This window comes from Gastrolobium bilobum, unplaced genomic scaffold (genome assembly GCF_033153095.1).
Source record: "Gastrolobium bilobum isolate Gb01-03AN ecotype WA unplaced genomic scaffold, APGP_CSIRO_Gbil_v1 utg20712, whole genome shotgun sequence".
In the NCBI taxonomy this organism is placed as follows: Eukaryota; Viridiplantae; Streptophyta; class Magnoliopsida; order Fabales; family Fabaceae; genus Gastrolobium; species Gastrolobium bilobum.
Genome location: NW_026896308.1, coordinates 61,797 through 78,860, shown reverse-complemented (window position 1 = coordinate 78,860; position 17,064 = coordinate 61,797). Strand labels below are relative to the sequence as shown.

At 35.6% G+C, this 17,064-nt stretch overlaps 1 protein-coding gene across 2 annotated transcripts; it reads right to left on the bottom strand.

Moving 5' to 3' along the window:
• Positions 1 to 782: 782 nt before the first annotated feature.
• LOC133298816 (actin-related protein 8) lies at positions 783 to 10,207 on the bottom strand. Of its 2 annotated transcripts, XM_061498178.1 has the most exons (12): positions 9,805 to 10,199; positions 8,941 to 9,026; positions 8,783 to 8,853; positions 8,468 to 8,535; positions 8,127 to 8,188; positions 7,058 to 7,155; positions 4,314 to 4,395; positions 3,911 to 4,053; positions 2,959 to 3,107; positions 1,694 to 1,827; positions 1,421 to 1,539; positions 783 to 1,184 (listed from the first exon to the last, which is right to left on the bottom strand). In XM_061498178.1, exons 1-12 carry the CDS (start codon positions 10,104 to 10,106, stop codon positions 1,107 to 1,109), a joined length of 1,392 nt encoding a protein of 463 aa, XP_061354162.1. In that variant the 5' UTR covers positions 10,107 to 10,199; the 3' UTR covers positions 783 to 1,106. The 2 variants fall into 2 exon arrangements, with proteins under 2 accessions (XP_061354162.1, XP_061354163.1); XM_061498179.1 differs by lacking the exons at positions 783 to 1,184; positions 1,421 to 1,539 and having other exon boundaries at positions 1,700 to 2,680; positions 9,805 to 10,207.
• Between the last annotated feature and the right edge of the window lie 6,857 nt (positions 10,208 to 17,064).

Here is a 17,064-nt window from a genome sequence, read left to right as displayed (position 1 = left end):
CCTCTCCTGTTTGTTTAAAAATAATTTAACACTTTATAAAACGTCATCCATACCAAATGGTAACATCATTCAATTTTTTGTTTAAGGATTTGTTTGTTATAATTTAACTATGAATTAATGCTGTGCCATGTGATGCGACAATGTGACACATCATTCATCAACAAATTCATGTGAAAATATTCTTAGTAAGGACATGTGACCATCCTGTTGAGGCATAGATAGCATTTACTTTTTATTCCATTGTACAAAACATGTATTACACTATTGATTATAATGAATTATTTTTCTTATGTTGCATAAGATAAAAACAACTTTCTTACACTCACAAAAGGAAAATAGAGGAGAGAGAATAGAAAAAAGAGGAAAAATTTAAAGTGAATCCCATGTAAAAATTATGTGTGTAGAAAGATTGTTTTATTTTGTGCAACATAAGAAAAACAATCCCCTTGATTATAACAGTGAACAATTACTTGCATTTGTGTGGGCGTGGCTATGAAGAAAAGATGCTTGGTTCAGTTGCAGAACCATTGCATAAGCATTGTTTCTAGTTCATCAGACGTTGTCATCCTCAACTATGGACAAAGTTTAATTATCAAATTCAAGGTGAAAAATTGTAAAGTAGGTCCTCTTACAAGTTTTCTGACATTCTTAAAGGGTGAATCTCACTTCAATATAGGATTGAAAGGTACAAGTCTACCAACAAAGAAAAATGAACAGCATTAGTTTAGAACTATGAAGTGGAAATGGCATATACACTTCATCGAAATGACTAAAGACCTTGGTAGTCAAGCATCAAACCAGAGAATTCATTCCAATCTCATTGCAATTTTTTGGTACATTAAATCCCTCAACTTATGGATCTGTTCTTCAATTATATTAACAATTTCTTCACACTTTTTACATAATAAGACAAACATAATGCTTCTTCTTTTACATTATTCTTAACAAGCCAAATGTTTATTATAGGCTTCTTCTCAACAAAGAAATCATAATACTTATAAATACAATAACTGTAGCTAAAATTCACTCCTATTGTTCCTGCCCCTTTTGAGTAGGGTGCATAATAATTTACATTATTGAGAAAAATAAATTTTGGATCAAAATATTCACCATATGAGGTTGAGTCTAGGCTTCTGACGGAACTGCTTTTTTGTCACACACCAAGTACCAGGAAAGGTGCTCAACTGTACACAATTCAGAAACAGTCAGCCTTGCCTCACAAACCATGTATAGTGAAACCAAAAATGAAATGAATCCATAAGACAACTCAGTTCTGCAAGAAGGTTTAATAATTTGAGGCTACATTAACACTCAGCCTTACCCTTGCATATTTGCTAAGGGACTGTTTCCGAATTCAAACCCCATGACGTTTCAATTAGCTAAATTTGAATATTTATCATGGAAGTAGTAGAGAACTCACATTGCCAATAATCTTTGCTCCAAACCATGGGGTATCAGCACCGTATGGAGGGGGTATGACTCTAATTCCATTGGACACATATGGAGGAAGTAAGGCATGGAGTTCCTTCTCTATCCTTTCTGCACAAAAATGGTCCCAAAAGTAGTAGAATTAGAACTCTATTACAAATAGCTCATCACCCCAGGTGTTTTCTGTACTTTAGTTCCATTCCATCTTTCTGCTATGTTGCAAAGATATAAAAAGGTCATGTCTCAAATAAAAAAGGGTATTCACCTGCCAACCCTGGTAAACATGCAGATCCCCCTGATAAAACTATAGTCTTGTACCAATCATTGTCGCCTGCTAATTCTGCAGAATGGCAATGGTCCATACAAAGAGCTATGGCCTGGTGCAAACCCATGGCTTGCCTATACCAAGAAGTGTAACATAAGCTTAAACTACCAACAGAAAATATAAAAAACAAACTAACAAGGAGAAAAGAATTCTACATGGTAAGTTGGTAACCACAAATCATGTCCATTCAACACGAGACAAAGATCTTCATGAGTTTAGGTATATAGTTTTCCTCCCATTCCTCTCTTTAATATCTTAGATACATACCTTCTTTTCTGTTGTCACTCCTAGACAGGTGGATTCACTCATTTTTCCTTTTTCAAATTACATAATGTTTCTTACGTTAAGGACTAAAAGAAGAAAGAGAAGATCAATTAGGATAAGTGGACATAAACCGTGATAATAACTAACATGGATTTTATGCAGTTCAACTTAAAACTACACAACACTATTAAATGCAACTTAAAAACAGTGACGATTTTAGAACTAGACAGAACGGAATTTTACTGAACATAAACCAATGATTTGAATTTGTTCCAGTAAAATCTTATAGAAGTTGCAATGCAATGCATGCTTTAAAGATGAGGAAAAGAAATGCCCCATGAAGAAATATTTTTTATGTGAATAATTTTATTGCAACTAAGTTAAATACCTCCAGAAGAATACAATGTCAAAAATTATATAATTTAAATTTGGTAACAACCATCAAATACAAAAATAGTTTTGAAGTTTTTTTATCAAACATGGTATCAATTATTGAAAAAGATTAGAAAATGGAAAACTAAAACAAAATTGAAATGAAAAGAATAGGTATAGTCAATTTTAATAAGAGATATCAATCAAAGAAGACTTTATCATAGGTTAGATTATGCCCACTATTTGCGCTTAACAAAACCTCCTCACTTGTGTGTTTGAGATTCAAACTACCTGTTAAAAAAGAATTGTTTTGTTATTATGATTAACAAATTAACTAATAGAATGCAAAGGGGGAACTCCCAAGTTCATTGGGATCCAAGAGTAAAGAAAGAAAAACGAATTTGATTTTCAACTTAAATGCACTTTTGCAATCTGTCCATCCAATTAGGTGATGATATGACATGCTAATTTATGGGCCAGGCCGCAGTCATGGTAGACTACTTACATAATTGAAGCAAATATACATAGTCAATCTGTTGTATCATATTGCAAGAAATACAAAAACTTACATTCCAGCAAGATGTGGCTTGAATAAGATCTCTGCTGTCTGAAACCTCTCTCTTGAAAGTGTAAACAATCCTTCTCCTACAGCTTCAAATGATGCTTCTGTATCTTTTGATAGCTCAGCTTCATAATCAAGAGCAACATAGCATAGCTTCTGTTGCCATACAACCGGCAAAACATCAAATAATTTGAATCATACAGAAGAACATGCATTTACTAAGTCTCTCAAAGGTCCTCGAATTAGCTACACTACATTACTAACAAGCTTGTTGCATATGATCTATATGCTAGAACTTGATGACAAGTTGACAACATTGAAATAGTAGCTATTTCATTTATTTATATTCATTATTATTTACTGTACATAGTTATATTAGTTGTATTTCACATTTGTATTACAGGTTGTACACATCTCTGTTCTTTAATAATAAATAAGGTGCTAAACACTAATGATTGACACAAAATAAGGGTTTTCTCTCTAGATCTTCTCATTTGTTACAGAGCTATTGACTAGCAGGAAAACTACTCCAAAGCCATTTAATGACCCTGTAGCATTCACAGATGCCAGACACGGACCCCATGGTCCTCTCTTTATCATGAGGCATTTGATCCCCCAGCCTTAAGGTTCCAAAAAGTGAATACTGATACATCTTTCCTTGAAGACAAAACAAGGGGCACAGCTGCTGTTATAACAGGTTTGACAAAGGATATAGCAGCTTCCAACAATGCCAAATATTTTATATTCCAAGATCTAATCCAACTTAAGAGAGCTTAGAAGAAAGCAGAACATATATGGTGACATCATTAAGAGATGGAGACTACATTTATAAGCAATGAAGGGTCACTCCTGTCCTCTTAGGTATAACATGGCACCACATACAACCTGATTGACATCAATGAGTAAAATCTCCTCACTGTAAATATTTCAATTTCAGACACATAGAAGAATATCAATACCTCTTTCAATGTGCGAACAGTGTACAAAGATTGAAAATTTATGTTGTTCATTTGCATCTTCTCCTTAAGAAATCCTGTAAGTTTCAGTGCTCCCAGTCCCACAACTTCCACACCCACCTTGCGCATTACTTTACCATTTAAAACTGTGAAAATATAATGCAGGTCAAATTCAAACCAGAAAAAAAAAAGGAAAAAAATAGAGAATAAATCATTTGCTTCTGATATACAAAGTTAAACAAACTATACATTAAAACAAAGACATGATGTTTAAGCATTGACTACAACTGAACCCCACTTAGAAACACATTGATGTACTTCATGCAAGAAATAAATTGTTAGGCATACATTAAGAATTATATTTAGACAAAGAAAGAGCAAGAGAAAAGAAAACTGTACAGCATACTTGGAACTACAGATGTGACTTGAAAACCTATATTAACAGCTATTCCAGAAGTTCGTTTCGCAGCATACAGGGCTAGAGTTGCCTACATTTTACAAAAATAGATAATAAGTAAATATGGAAATGACAAGAAATAATAGAAGCACCCTTGCATCATTGTGTAAAAGACATGCACAATGTACATTCATCTTATACACAATGATTTCAATAGTTGTAAATGCGGTCCTTTTCTCCTAGGTCAAGACTCTTAAATTGACAAAGAATAACAATGAGTTATACAATTAGGTCTTTGAAAGGTATTATTTGTGTTGATTTAGTCCCCGAAAGTTTCCACTCTAATAAATTGATCCCGAAGTTGTCAATTTGCTAACAAGTTCACCCCTTCGCGTACCAATTTGTATAGACAGAAACTTTTGGAAACCAGAGCAACACAAGTAACATCTCCCATGAACCAAATTGTATATCGACTCAATAATGATTCTACTACACTTAATCAAGTTTTTTGGCAGCACTAGCTTACAACTTCGTCAGAAAAAAAGTACATAGAAATAGACAATCAAATCCTAATTAACCAGTGGGTAAATATAGTAAAACCCTAGGTTGTCAGTAGCGGCCGGTAGCGCCGCTAAACCACTACAGTAGCGGGTAGCAGCGGCCGACCGCTACAATTGCGATGCTACGCAACGCTGGGCAGAAGGCAGCAGCGTAGCGGCAATACCGCTACCCGCTACACCGCTATACCATTAGTTCAAGTGAAGATGAAAATGAGGGAGAAGATTTGTTGAAATTTGATTGAGAATCTGGAGATGATGATGATTTTATTCATTAGTTCACTTTTTGTATTTGACTATTTGACAATTTCATTGTTCATTTGTGTTTAATTTTGGATCCTTCGTTTATGTTCCTTGTATTTGACATTGATTGTGGAATTATGTGTTTGATTTTGTGTGACTTCTTATGTTTGAGCATTTATAGTTGTGTAGTATTAGACTGTTAGTATAATATATGTGGAATTAATACTTCACCGTATCGGCAATACCGCTAGCCGCTACACCGCTATACCATTTTTGGGGTCGGCCGCTAACTGCTACTAACAAGTATGGTAAAAACAAGTTCCATGTATATTCAATGAATAGAAATAAAAGTAGTCTCCAACTCCCTACTCATCAGTAATTATGCACCTACAGTCATTTTTAACCAAGAAAATAAAATAACAGCTTCTACATTCATTCAAGCAAAATTCAACAAAATGAAGCCTGCTTTCCCAAAGACAACTTGGTCAAGAGAATCACTAGAGCCAACCTCAGGAATTTATGGGTAGATTTTATGATCAAAAGTTGTGAAGAGTGGAAAAACTTCCATTTTTCCATGGCTAAAGACACTTCCTTGCCGAGTGGCGCTTGTATTAGAAATATGTTATCTGTGTTGATATAAGATCTTCAAGAAATACTTAACAATCTTAGACCCCAACACCAATCACAGGTAAAGAGTTCTAAGACTGTTTGAGTATAGGTAGATGTGATATTTTGAGTTCTAAATAAAAAGAATAATAAGAAACAAACAACCAACAGAAAAACACATATAGTGCAGATAAGTATATGTCATTTGTGTGAATCAGAATAATATCTCAATGGTTTGAGCATATCCTCTTCTTCTTATAGTAAGTATTCTTAATCAGTAGGCAAGCTGATTAATATTCTATAATTAGTAGGTTATCTCATTAGTTTCCTGAGATAGAGCAATATGCTTAATGGCTTCCTGACTTCTATGGTTTTGTTTCCTCAATTGCTTACCCTTAATGTTATGCATGTCTTCTTATATATAGGGACTTCTGTACATTTGAAATAACATAAACAAGATATATTTTTCTACAATATAGCCTTAATTACACGAAGTGTAGATATAATTTTGTTTAGAAATGACCAGTTTCATCTTCTTCTCACTAACTTCATCACTGTTATAGTTTTCAAGTCCAATTTGTAGGCATAATCCCATCCAGATGTAAGTTCACTTTGTCTTCCCTTCAACTGACTTTGTTGTCTTCCATTATTCCAGCACTTTTCTTAATACTGACAACCCAAATCCATAATCTTCTTCATGGAACTTTTCTTCCACTTTGTTATCTAGATTATTCCAGAGAAGAACCTTAACATCAAAATTATTTTTACCAGATTACTGAAGCAGCTGGCTTTATCACCACCAAAACAAAAAAAAATTTAAAGAGAAGTTAGATTTTCAAAAAGTAAACATTTTTATAATCCTAGGCATGCTACTTTATTCTACTTGATCAAAGCCAGCCCCACAAACCCAGATAAAAGAATTACTTACTACGTTAATAACCAAGTAACAATGTTTATTTTTATGAAATGTATTACGAAACAAACATGGGTTGAAACATGTTTGCTAGGAGGGTCTTACTAACCAGACTGTCATCAGATACCATCAGCAATATTAAAGGTTACAGCATCTAGAATCTAGATGAGAATAGAATTCAGAGTTATTTTTCCACAAGAGACCAAGAGAACTTATAAGAGAATGGACACATATGTTCTCTTCGTGAAACTGGTGGAAATATAAAGATAATAGGTGCAGTAACATGTAAGCCCTTGAAAGAGATTAAAAATGTTTTAAAAAAAGAATATGGGGTTACACTCATTAAACAGGTGCATGTATCTTATAATATATTTTTATCGCTATAGTAGGTTAACTTATCCAGGGTTTTTTTTTTTTACATTAATATATCTTACCTGGTTGACAGCACAAACAGCAGGAACATTCATGTCAAAAAGGGAAGCATAAATTGCTTCTTTGAGCTGTCGTCTTGATGCTTTGGCTGATTCAGTATCTGGAATGAGGCAAAAGATGAACATTGAACAGCTGGAGAATCATATATGTAAGAAAACTATGTATTATTAACTTAAATATTTTATTTTTCATCTACATGAAGACAAGATGCATGGGAAGTGTTGTACAATGTGAAAAGGTCCAAGCAACATTTGTGACCAATAAATAGGCTTCTCCCTTCTATGCACATCATCATGACACACCATCACGATACAAAGTATGATCACACAACCACTAGATTGATAGGATTCAATTAGAACCAATGACTAAGTGGTATATTTTTGTATGTGAGAATCTAGGGAGAAACCTGATATGAACCCACCATGGTTTGGGCCCCAAAGTAGTAATTGGCCCAAATGAAAATGTTGTTGGCTGTGCTGACTCAGCAAAACAGAATGGAAGCATGGGAAAGCAAGTTAGTTGTGAGGAAAGTGCTTAAAAGGGGGAATGAGTGTTTGAGGGAATCATCTTTGGACTTAGGACTTTTGGGCACCTCTTGGGTGAATTGGGAGAGACTGGAGGCTCTCGAATTGTTCTATAACCTATCTTTACTGTCTCTCTTTTCATTACTGTTATTGTATCTTTCCATTACTATTCTTGTAATTGCTCATAGAGTTGTATTGTCTCTGTTACTGTCATCTTCTTACCGGACATTGTACCTGATTCATATTAATATACTCTCTCTGAGTTGTTTCTTCAATTGTACAGTTGGTTCCTATCAAAACCCTTTTCTGAATAATAAATAAGTGAAAAACTGCTTACATTTATGTTTAAATTATACAGAGTACAAGGGTTATGTACTGCCTGCAGTACAAAAGAACTAAAGAATAATTATGTGCTACAAAGAAAAAAAATAAATATGACAGCTAAAGCAATACTGTACATTATTTAACAATTATGTTTGGAGTTCTCAATGTAGTCCTTTTTCTTTTCTATTAGCATCACTGAAGTAAATCATAAAATGTAACTGACCATCATAGTGGCATATTGGTATAGAAACAATAACTGGTTGTTTATTCGGTTTCACCTGCATCCTGCCGAAAAAGCATCCAATATATTACACAATGCAAGCATGAATATTTCTTTAGTGACAATAATTAAATATTCATTTAAAATCACTGCCTTTTCCCATAACTTGATTGATCTGGTACTATTCATTTATATATGGTAATAGATAAGCAAGTACACAAGTGCAATGAGTGAGACCGATAAAGGTTCACTTGAAAGATTATCAAGTGTTAACTGTAACTGTTCAACCAACGAGAATCAGAATGACACAATACCTGTTATAAATAAAGGGCAGTGCAATATACCTGTTATAAATAGTAGCAAAAAAATGTCGAAGTCTAGTATACATTGGAGACTCGATGTTGCCAAATTCCTGCATATAATAAAGGAGGGAAAAGGTGCAGCATGAGTGAAAGGAAACTGAAAAAACAGAAGAGGCAATGCCTGGTATTTCCTTAAATGCTTTCTGCAGTTTAACACTCTCCTTAATTGAAGTCAAAATGAGAACAAGGAAAAATGACAATCTATGAACACAGCAAAAACTAGACATTTTAAACCAACTATTTTCATTCTAACCAAGAACAGCCTCAGTTAGTGCTAATCCAAACCAAAATCATTACCAAAAATGTTGCCGATCGCCCCGATGGACAAGCGTATTTGCTCCAACCAAATTTGCAATAGCCAGAACCGCCTGAAGAAGAAGGGAAGGGACAAAGAGAAATGTTTAAAATAAAATTATAATCATCACGAGTAACATGAATATAAGATCAAGTCTAACCATCGATGATAATAGCACCAGGAACTTGTGCTCTCTGGCCATAAATATGCTTGAACGATAACTGGGGCCTCTCACCAACAAAGGCTCTGTAATTTAGGGAACATAAAACACTTAAAATCACAAAATAGCAATCACTTGCAAGACCTATCAAATTGAGCACACAATAATAATCACTTGCACAACCGATCAAATTAAGCATACAATACCAATCACTTGCAAGACCCATCAAATTGAGCATAAAATACCAATCACTTGCAAGACACATCAAATTGAACACACAATACCAATCACTTGCACAACCCATCAAATTCAGCACACAATACCAGCCACTTGCACGACCGATCAAAGCACAAAATAACAATCACTTACATAATCCATGAAACAAAGCACTAAACAGCAATAACGTGGGTGACCCATAATAGCTAAAAACAACAAACACTTGCAAGGTCCATCAAAGCACAAAATTTCAATCACTAGCAGCACAACCGATCAAAGCACAGAACACCAAACACGAGCAAGACCCATCAAAGCACAAAATTACAATCACCAGCAATACACAAAACTCCAATTACTTGCAAACCTCATCAAAGCACAAAATTTCAAGCACTAGCAGCACAACCATCATAGCACAGAACAACATTCACTTGCAAGACCCATCAATGCACAAAATTTCAATCACTAGCAGCACAAAACACCAATCACATGCAAGATCCATCAAAGCACAAAATTCCAATCATTAGCTGCACATCCCATCAAAGTACAAAATTCCAATTACTAGCAGCACAAAACACCAATCAAAGCACAAAAAACCCATCAATCACTTGCAAGTCCCTGAACAAAGGTGGGGTTGTTTTGATTACTCACGGAAGAGGGTGGCCAGAGCTCAAGCTGGTCTCAGCAAAGAAGACAGAATCCCAAGAGGGTTCAGCCTGTGGGGTCTGAAGGAAATGAATCCAGAGACGATTATCAGACACAAGCAATCTCAGAGCCTTGCAAACAACGCTCAACTTTGCAGCTTCTTTTGGACCCAAAAGCCTCAGAATTTGCATGAATATGTCACTTGGTAATTGCTCTAACACACCCATATCCGAACATGCAAGTTCTGGTGGCGAATTGGATCTCGGTGAACACACCATTTCCCACACTTTCTTAAGCACCTTGGACATGGTGGAGAGAGAGAAAGAGAGCAAAGTTGACCAGTAGAGAGAGAGAGTGTGTGTCTGTGTGAACTGTGAAGGGTTGTTGTTTTGTTGTGCAGGAACTAGGAACATTGGAGGATGATGCTGTGATCAACACACACGTGGACATGTTCTGTCCGTTAATCAAGCATGGTTGTTTTCCAACATCACACGTTTGCTATATCATCTCTTGTTCAACTGCGTTCTTATTGGATCTATCTATCTACAGTTAAGGGTGCACATATCACGACGTTCTCGAAATCAATTTTTTTTAAATTGATTTATTCTTTTTGTTACCGGGATGAACTGGATTATTTGTTGTGCTGGGAAACTGTTGAGATATATAGTCCCACATTGATTGTATGTGCAACTAATGTAGAGTTTATAAGGCTTTCGGCACTCCTACTCTTTGAGCTAGCTTTTGAGGTGGTGTATCCCAAGGTTCTTTACATGGTATCAGAGCCTCGCCGCCCCCAGCTTTCTCGTGTGGCGTTCTTAGCACAGGTAGGCTTGGGCCTGTTGCATCGTCCATTCTTCAAGCCCAATGGGCTCTTGCGTGAGGGGACGTGTTGAGATATATAGTCCCACATTAGTTGTATGTGCAATTAATGTGGAGTTTATAAGGCCTTGAGCACTCCCACCCTTTGAGTTGGCTTTTGGGGTGGTGTATCCCAAGGTTCTTTACACAGAAAAAAAAATCAGAAAATTTCTGTTTTTTTGTTCCCAGTTACAAAATGAGAAACACTTATCTCTCTTAATCACTCTCCATCTCTACCACCACCACCACCATTATCCCAACACGACCACCGCCACCATCGTTGTCGCAGTTGTCGTACCACTAGTGCTGTCGTGACCACTCTCACCAACACGATGTCACCACCACCTCCACCCATCACTACAACCATGCCACCACCACAACTACCACCGCCACTATCATCGCAACCACTGCTGTCACCGCCACCATCGTCATCACCACGCCACTGCCACCACCACAACACCACCGCTACCATCACCACCACTGTCATTGCTGCAGCCACCACCGACACTGCCGCTGCCGCCGTCACCAACCACCACTACCATCATCACAGCCACTACCGTCGCCACCATTACACCACCGCCGCCGCCACAACCACTGTCACCTACCACTACCGCCACCGCCGCAACCACTACCACCACCTCCATGATGCTATCACAACCACCATCACCATGTCACCGCTACCGTTGTCGCCGCCACCAACCCCATATGCCACCAACCACCGTCCCCACCACCATTGTCGTAGCCACTCACCTCCACCACCACCATCCCCACCACTGCCGCCGCCGCCGCCACTATTACTACTGTCATCGTCGCCACCACCCCCGCCGCCACAATCACACCATATGGAAAGAAAGGTGATGATCCAATTTTTTTTTATATTTAATAAGAATTATTTTTTATTATATTATTTGTTATGTTATCAAACACAATTCTCATTCTCGGAATAAAAATAGAACACGTTATCAAACTGTTCCAAGGAACAAAAATATAAAAGAATTATTTCTTTTCAGAAACAGTGCTAGGAAATAAAATGGTTGTCATGCACACCAAGCTCTTTTCTCCCAAAAGTTAATTTGGATAATTTTTAACATTGAAGATTGAAGCATGTAAGTATTGTAAAATCATAAAGAAAATAATAATAATAATAATTTAATTAAAAATAATATTTTAAAATATATAATTCAATCATAAATTATCATAAATAATATTCAAAGAATATATAATTTTATAAACAATATTTCAAAATGTATAATTCAAATATTCAATAACAAACTCTGAATATATATAAATGAGTCATAAATTATTACAAATAGTATTCTGAAATATATTATTCAATTAGAAATTATTATAAACAACATTTTAAAAATATATAAATCAATCATAAATTATGATAAACAAAATAACAAGACATTCCATATAGGAATGTTTTCTTTAATTATTATTAGGTAAATTATATTTTACCATTACTACATTAATTTTATCCACAATATTATTTATTAAAAATCATGGATGATTTTTCATACTAAGTTATGGCTATTTTTGTGAAAATATTTTAAATTATTATCTTCGTTGGGATAAAAATCTTGTTAAAAGTTTGTTTTCAGATGTGGAAGACATAGCCTCGAGTAGATGTTGTGTGCGTACAAGGGAGAAATATTAGCAAATAAAGTCTACACTTTTTATTTAGTTGTGATGTTCTGTACCAGACAATATTTATATTTTGGTTGTAGTATTTGTATTTTGTAAGGGTTATGTAATACCTTATTATATTGGTGTAATTGTTTGTACTTTGAAATTTTGGAGTAAAACAATTTCAGTAAGATTTATATTTGAAGTCTTTTGTATAATATACGTATAAAAATAAAAATCAAAATACGTAAGTATCTTTCCTTATATAATATTTGAAGGATGTTACACTTGCAAGGTATAGAGCTTTAATAAATAAAAAATTCCATGCTTACGAAAATATATTGGCATATAATGTTATATATGTATTTGTGATGTTAGATTGTTTCAAAATATTATGATGCTAATATTATTCATTTAAAATCATAGATGATTTTTCCATTTTAAGTTATGATAGAAAACAATACATTTCTGCTAAAGTCTTTCAAATTGTTATTTTTAATGAGATGAAAATTTCATTAGGTGTGTATGTTTCAGACGTGGAGATAGAACTAAAGTAGGGGTGATCGACCCTTTTGTCCCTAATTAAAAAAAATAGCACTTTGCTCTTGTACTGTAACATCCCACGTAATTAAGAAATATATATACATTATTATAAGGCATAAGCATGCATGATTGAAAATTCGAATCACATGGAATGTGTGTTTAATTTTGACTCCTATGGTTAGAAGTAGAGAAATTACTTGAATTATTAGAATATATGCGAATGTACCTTAGGCATGTGAAATACTAGTAAAGTATTTAAGCATGATAGAAAATCGATCTATAAAAAAATTAAAGATACTTAGGAGACGTGGAACTTTAGGATGTCTTAGAATAATCTTGGAGTGGTAATCCATTGGGCTTGTCATTTTAGTGTTATTGTTTCCTTCTCTTATGCTTGTGGGCCGAACATAAGGGCTGCAAAGAGGGTCTTAGTGCAGCCCAAAAATCTCATTGTGTATTATCTTGATAATATCCAAATAAACTCCATAAGTTAGTCTTTGATTGGTAGGTGATCACACATGGAAAGTTATCCTTATCTTCCCTCCACGTGTGCGCGTAGGTATAGGTAGTGTGAGCAGAAATTCTGATTTATATCATCTAAAAGTGGGCAGATTAGCCACTAAAATCCCTCCCTTCTACGCGCTTGGACTGCACCAAGGAAAAGGCTGAAGTTGCTTGTTGAACTTTCCAAAGGCAATCAGCCTTAAGGCAATGCAACCAATAGATAACAAGTAGCCAGCATTGCATGCAACCTTATTGGATAAACAATGTCATCCAGCCCTCACTTGTCACGCTACATAGGTAGGAAGGATGGAATTCTGATCTTACACTTTAACACTCTAACTCAATCAGATTTAAAACTATCCTTTGTGCCTTTTCATGCGCTAAGAAAATTAAAGGAGAGAAAAACAAAATTCTGGTCACATGTCCTTTCACCTTAAACTTGCATGCTCAACATGTGGCAAACACCATCTTCCATCAAGCCTTGCATGCGCATAGAGTGTATGAGAAGCAATCAGAACTTTGATTTAAAACCTCTAAGTCTTGCAACTTTTGGCCAGCCATGCAGCCAATGGAGTTAAAAAGGGAATCTAAATGAATCCTCTTTGTTCAGCCACCATTGCTCTATTTCTCATCACTCTTAAACACCCCCTCAATGCCGTAGACTATTAGAAAAAGGGAACCAACCAGAAATTGTATTATTTTCTCTTCTTCTCTAAACCGTGGAACCCTTAAGGAATCACCAAGTCTCAAATACAAATCCCTCATTCTCTTACTCGGCTATGCGTGGTAATTCCAAGAGGTAAAGTGTATCCCTGATTCACTACTTATTCTCTTGGTTGCTAAAAGACGTTCCATTATATGTGAAGGATGATTCGAGCTAACCTTCCCTCCCTTCGTTTTCTTGTACACGGTCATCAACTTGAAGAGTGGAGTTGTGGTGGAACTTAAGGGATTGAGTTGCTGCTCTTTTGATTCAAACCGGTTTTCCTTGTGTATTGTGAAGAGGTAGGCCCAAAATCCCCCTTCTTCTTCCCTTTGTTGAAACCGAGAAGCATGCTTAGGATATAGTCTTAGTTACTTTATGGATTCTGTCATGTTTTGCCCTTGGGTATTAGTTGAAAGCATGAAAGCTTAGAATTTATTTCAGAACTTGGTAATGATCTTAAAGTTAAATGATGGGGTTGTTGATGATGGCCTAGTGTTCCTTTAAAATTTTTGAAGCAAAATAATTTGGACAGCATGCCTAGGTCCCTTGTAGCGATCCTTGAATGAATTCGTGAGCTTTGGAAGAAATCATCCTTGATGCTTTGTTGAGATGAAACCGATTCTGTCTTGATAAAACTTGTTATAAACTAAGTTTTATTTAACTTATATATATACAGCATGTTGTTTAGTTTCCCTTCACATACTCCATGTGTTGTTAAGCCAAATATTTGAATAAACGTTATGAGCCTTGTATGATGAAACCCGTTCTGTTTTGGACCAGCCTTATTGTGTGCTAAACTCCATCTAGAATTATGTAGACAGCAGAATAATAAGCTCTTTTTTCGCATCTCTGAGTATAGAAATAGGAAATTGTATGAATAAAAATCTTGAGTAACTTCTATGTCAAAAATCGATTCTGCCATGCTTAGGAACCTTGAGAAACCCTCACTGTTAAACGTTGGGAAGACTGTTTTGAAAGTCAGAATATTTTAGGAAAATAACATTGTTGGCCGAATGGATACATGAACCTTTAGGTTTGGAGAATTGTTGGTAATTAATAGAGAAGGCTGAAACATATTCTAATTTTGTTGCAATGTATATTAGGTGCGCAAAAGCCGTAAATTTTGGATTATACGCTGCTGTCTGGTACATTTAATTGTGACGTACGAGGTATGTGTAGGCGGTATTACCTTCTGTGACTATTGGCTAGTGTATGGAATTGTGATGTGTTGCTCACATTTGTTCTATGTACGTTATGGTGATGATGAGCCAATGGTAAGAATATGAAAGGATGATATGAAATATGCATGCATTTTACATCATAATACATTTTTCTGTTGGGTGCGATTGCATAACATGGCATGTATACGTGATTCATGACATCTTGAATATACATATATTTGTACTGAGGACATGTGACTGAGCATGCATCATATAGGCATGCCTGGTACCAGGAGAGGGGACACTTGGCTTCAGTCCGCATAGGTTCCACAGTGGGATTCACCTTCATGGGAGCCATTAGGAATACCCACTGTGATGCTACGCGCACGACGGTGCTATGAGCGTAAAGGAAAAAGGGCGTTATATACGCGTTATGATATATGATGAAAAGGATTAGATGTTTGAAGTGACTATTTATGATTTTGTGCCTAGTTAATACTGTTGCATTTGGTTTTGTTGCCACACTACTGGGTTTATTCTCACCCCTTTGGGGCTGCAATATTTTAAATTGCAGGAGAACGTAAAAGCATTTGAGGACTTGGACGTTGAACTCTGTTATATTTTTGTTGCTGTCTGGATTTATTCTCTGTTGACTGTTTTAAGCTTGGGATGACTGTATTATGTGGTACTTGATGATTTTTGGATGACTGTAAAACTATGATTTATTTCTGCTTTAAGTCTTCTACGAACAGCAGCTATTTTAAGAAAATCTGAAAATGTCTTGCGAAAAGGGATTATTTTTAATGCTGAATTTTAACAGTTTACGGTCAACTTATGAGTTACGTTTCAAGGGGCGAATGACCTCCGATTTACTATTATTTTATATGCATGCGAAGCCCCAAGCGTCTACATTCAGATTTCGCTAACTGTACAAAAATATTGTGAAAAATCGATTTTATATTAATATTTAAAGGAATACGGTTTTCTAAAAATTTTCACCATTTTATCAGCAACACATTTTAAGTTCTTCCCATCAAAAATTTTCTTAGATTCAGCTTTCCACAACAACTTCTCAAAGATCTTTTCTTAGAAAAAGTTTTCATCCGTTTCCACAACTCGAATAACGATTGGCAAACGACTCTCTTGGATGCATACAGGAGAGGGTGTTACATGTACCAAAACATTTCACTTATTTATCCCTATTTGACTGTTGACTGAGTTATGTACTTGAGTAGAGCACAACATACTCGAGTATTTTTCGTGAAACAGTACATACTCGAGTACCTAGAATGTATACTATAGTATTGTTTATTATGTGGATTTTTAAAAAATTAGTTACTTGAGTACAGAGATTATGTACTTGAGTAACTTGCGTTGGCAAAAGATAAATCAGCTCTTCGTCATGTTTCCCCGATCACATTCGCATTTGACCGGTCAAAAAGAAGTTGCCATAAGGAAAATCAGGTGTTGTGTGCCTTACCAAAGAAGGTGGGTGCATTGGTGAATTTGTTCATCTTCTTCATTTGTTTTGAAGTTGCAAAAATAAGGTGGTTGACTAAGCCTGATTGGATGTGACACATGCATATATAATGAAACATCCATATCCGTAGCATGCTTCCGAGCATATATCTTTTGTATGCTTCTACATATGTTTTTGCTTCTTCTTAAAAATTAAATGTTTGCCTCTTGCCACATGGTAGTAGGCTTGCATGGCTAGATGCCATGCACCTAGAGGTTTATAATTTGTAATCACTCAGAAGCAGAAAGAAGAAAGGAGCGATTTTGGGGATAACCAAGGGAAGCAACGAGGATAGCAAAAAGGGGAAAAGAAGCAGCAAGGTTGGTGGTGATGGTTTGAGCTTCAAG

What these genes read in the sequence shown, in the direction of transcription:
- LOC133298816 (XM_061498178.1), bottom strand. Translation starts at nt 10,106, where the DNA reads ATGTCCAAGGTGCTTAAGAAAGTGTGGGAAATGGTGTGTTCACCGAGA. An exon ending in AGTCACATCTGTAGTTCCAA is followed by an intron (nt 4,054 to 4,313) that starts GTATGCTGTACA and finishes ATATTTTCACAG; the next exon opens with TTTTAAATGGTAAAGTAATG. An exon ending in CTGTTCGCACATTGAAAGAG is followed by an intron (nt 3,108 to 3,910) that starts GTATTGATATTC and finishes GTATGGCAACAG; the next exon opens with AAGCTATGCTATGTTGCTCT.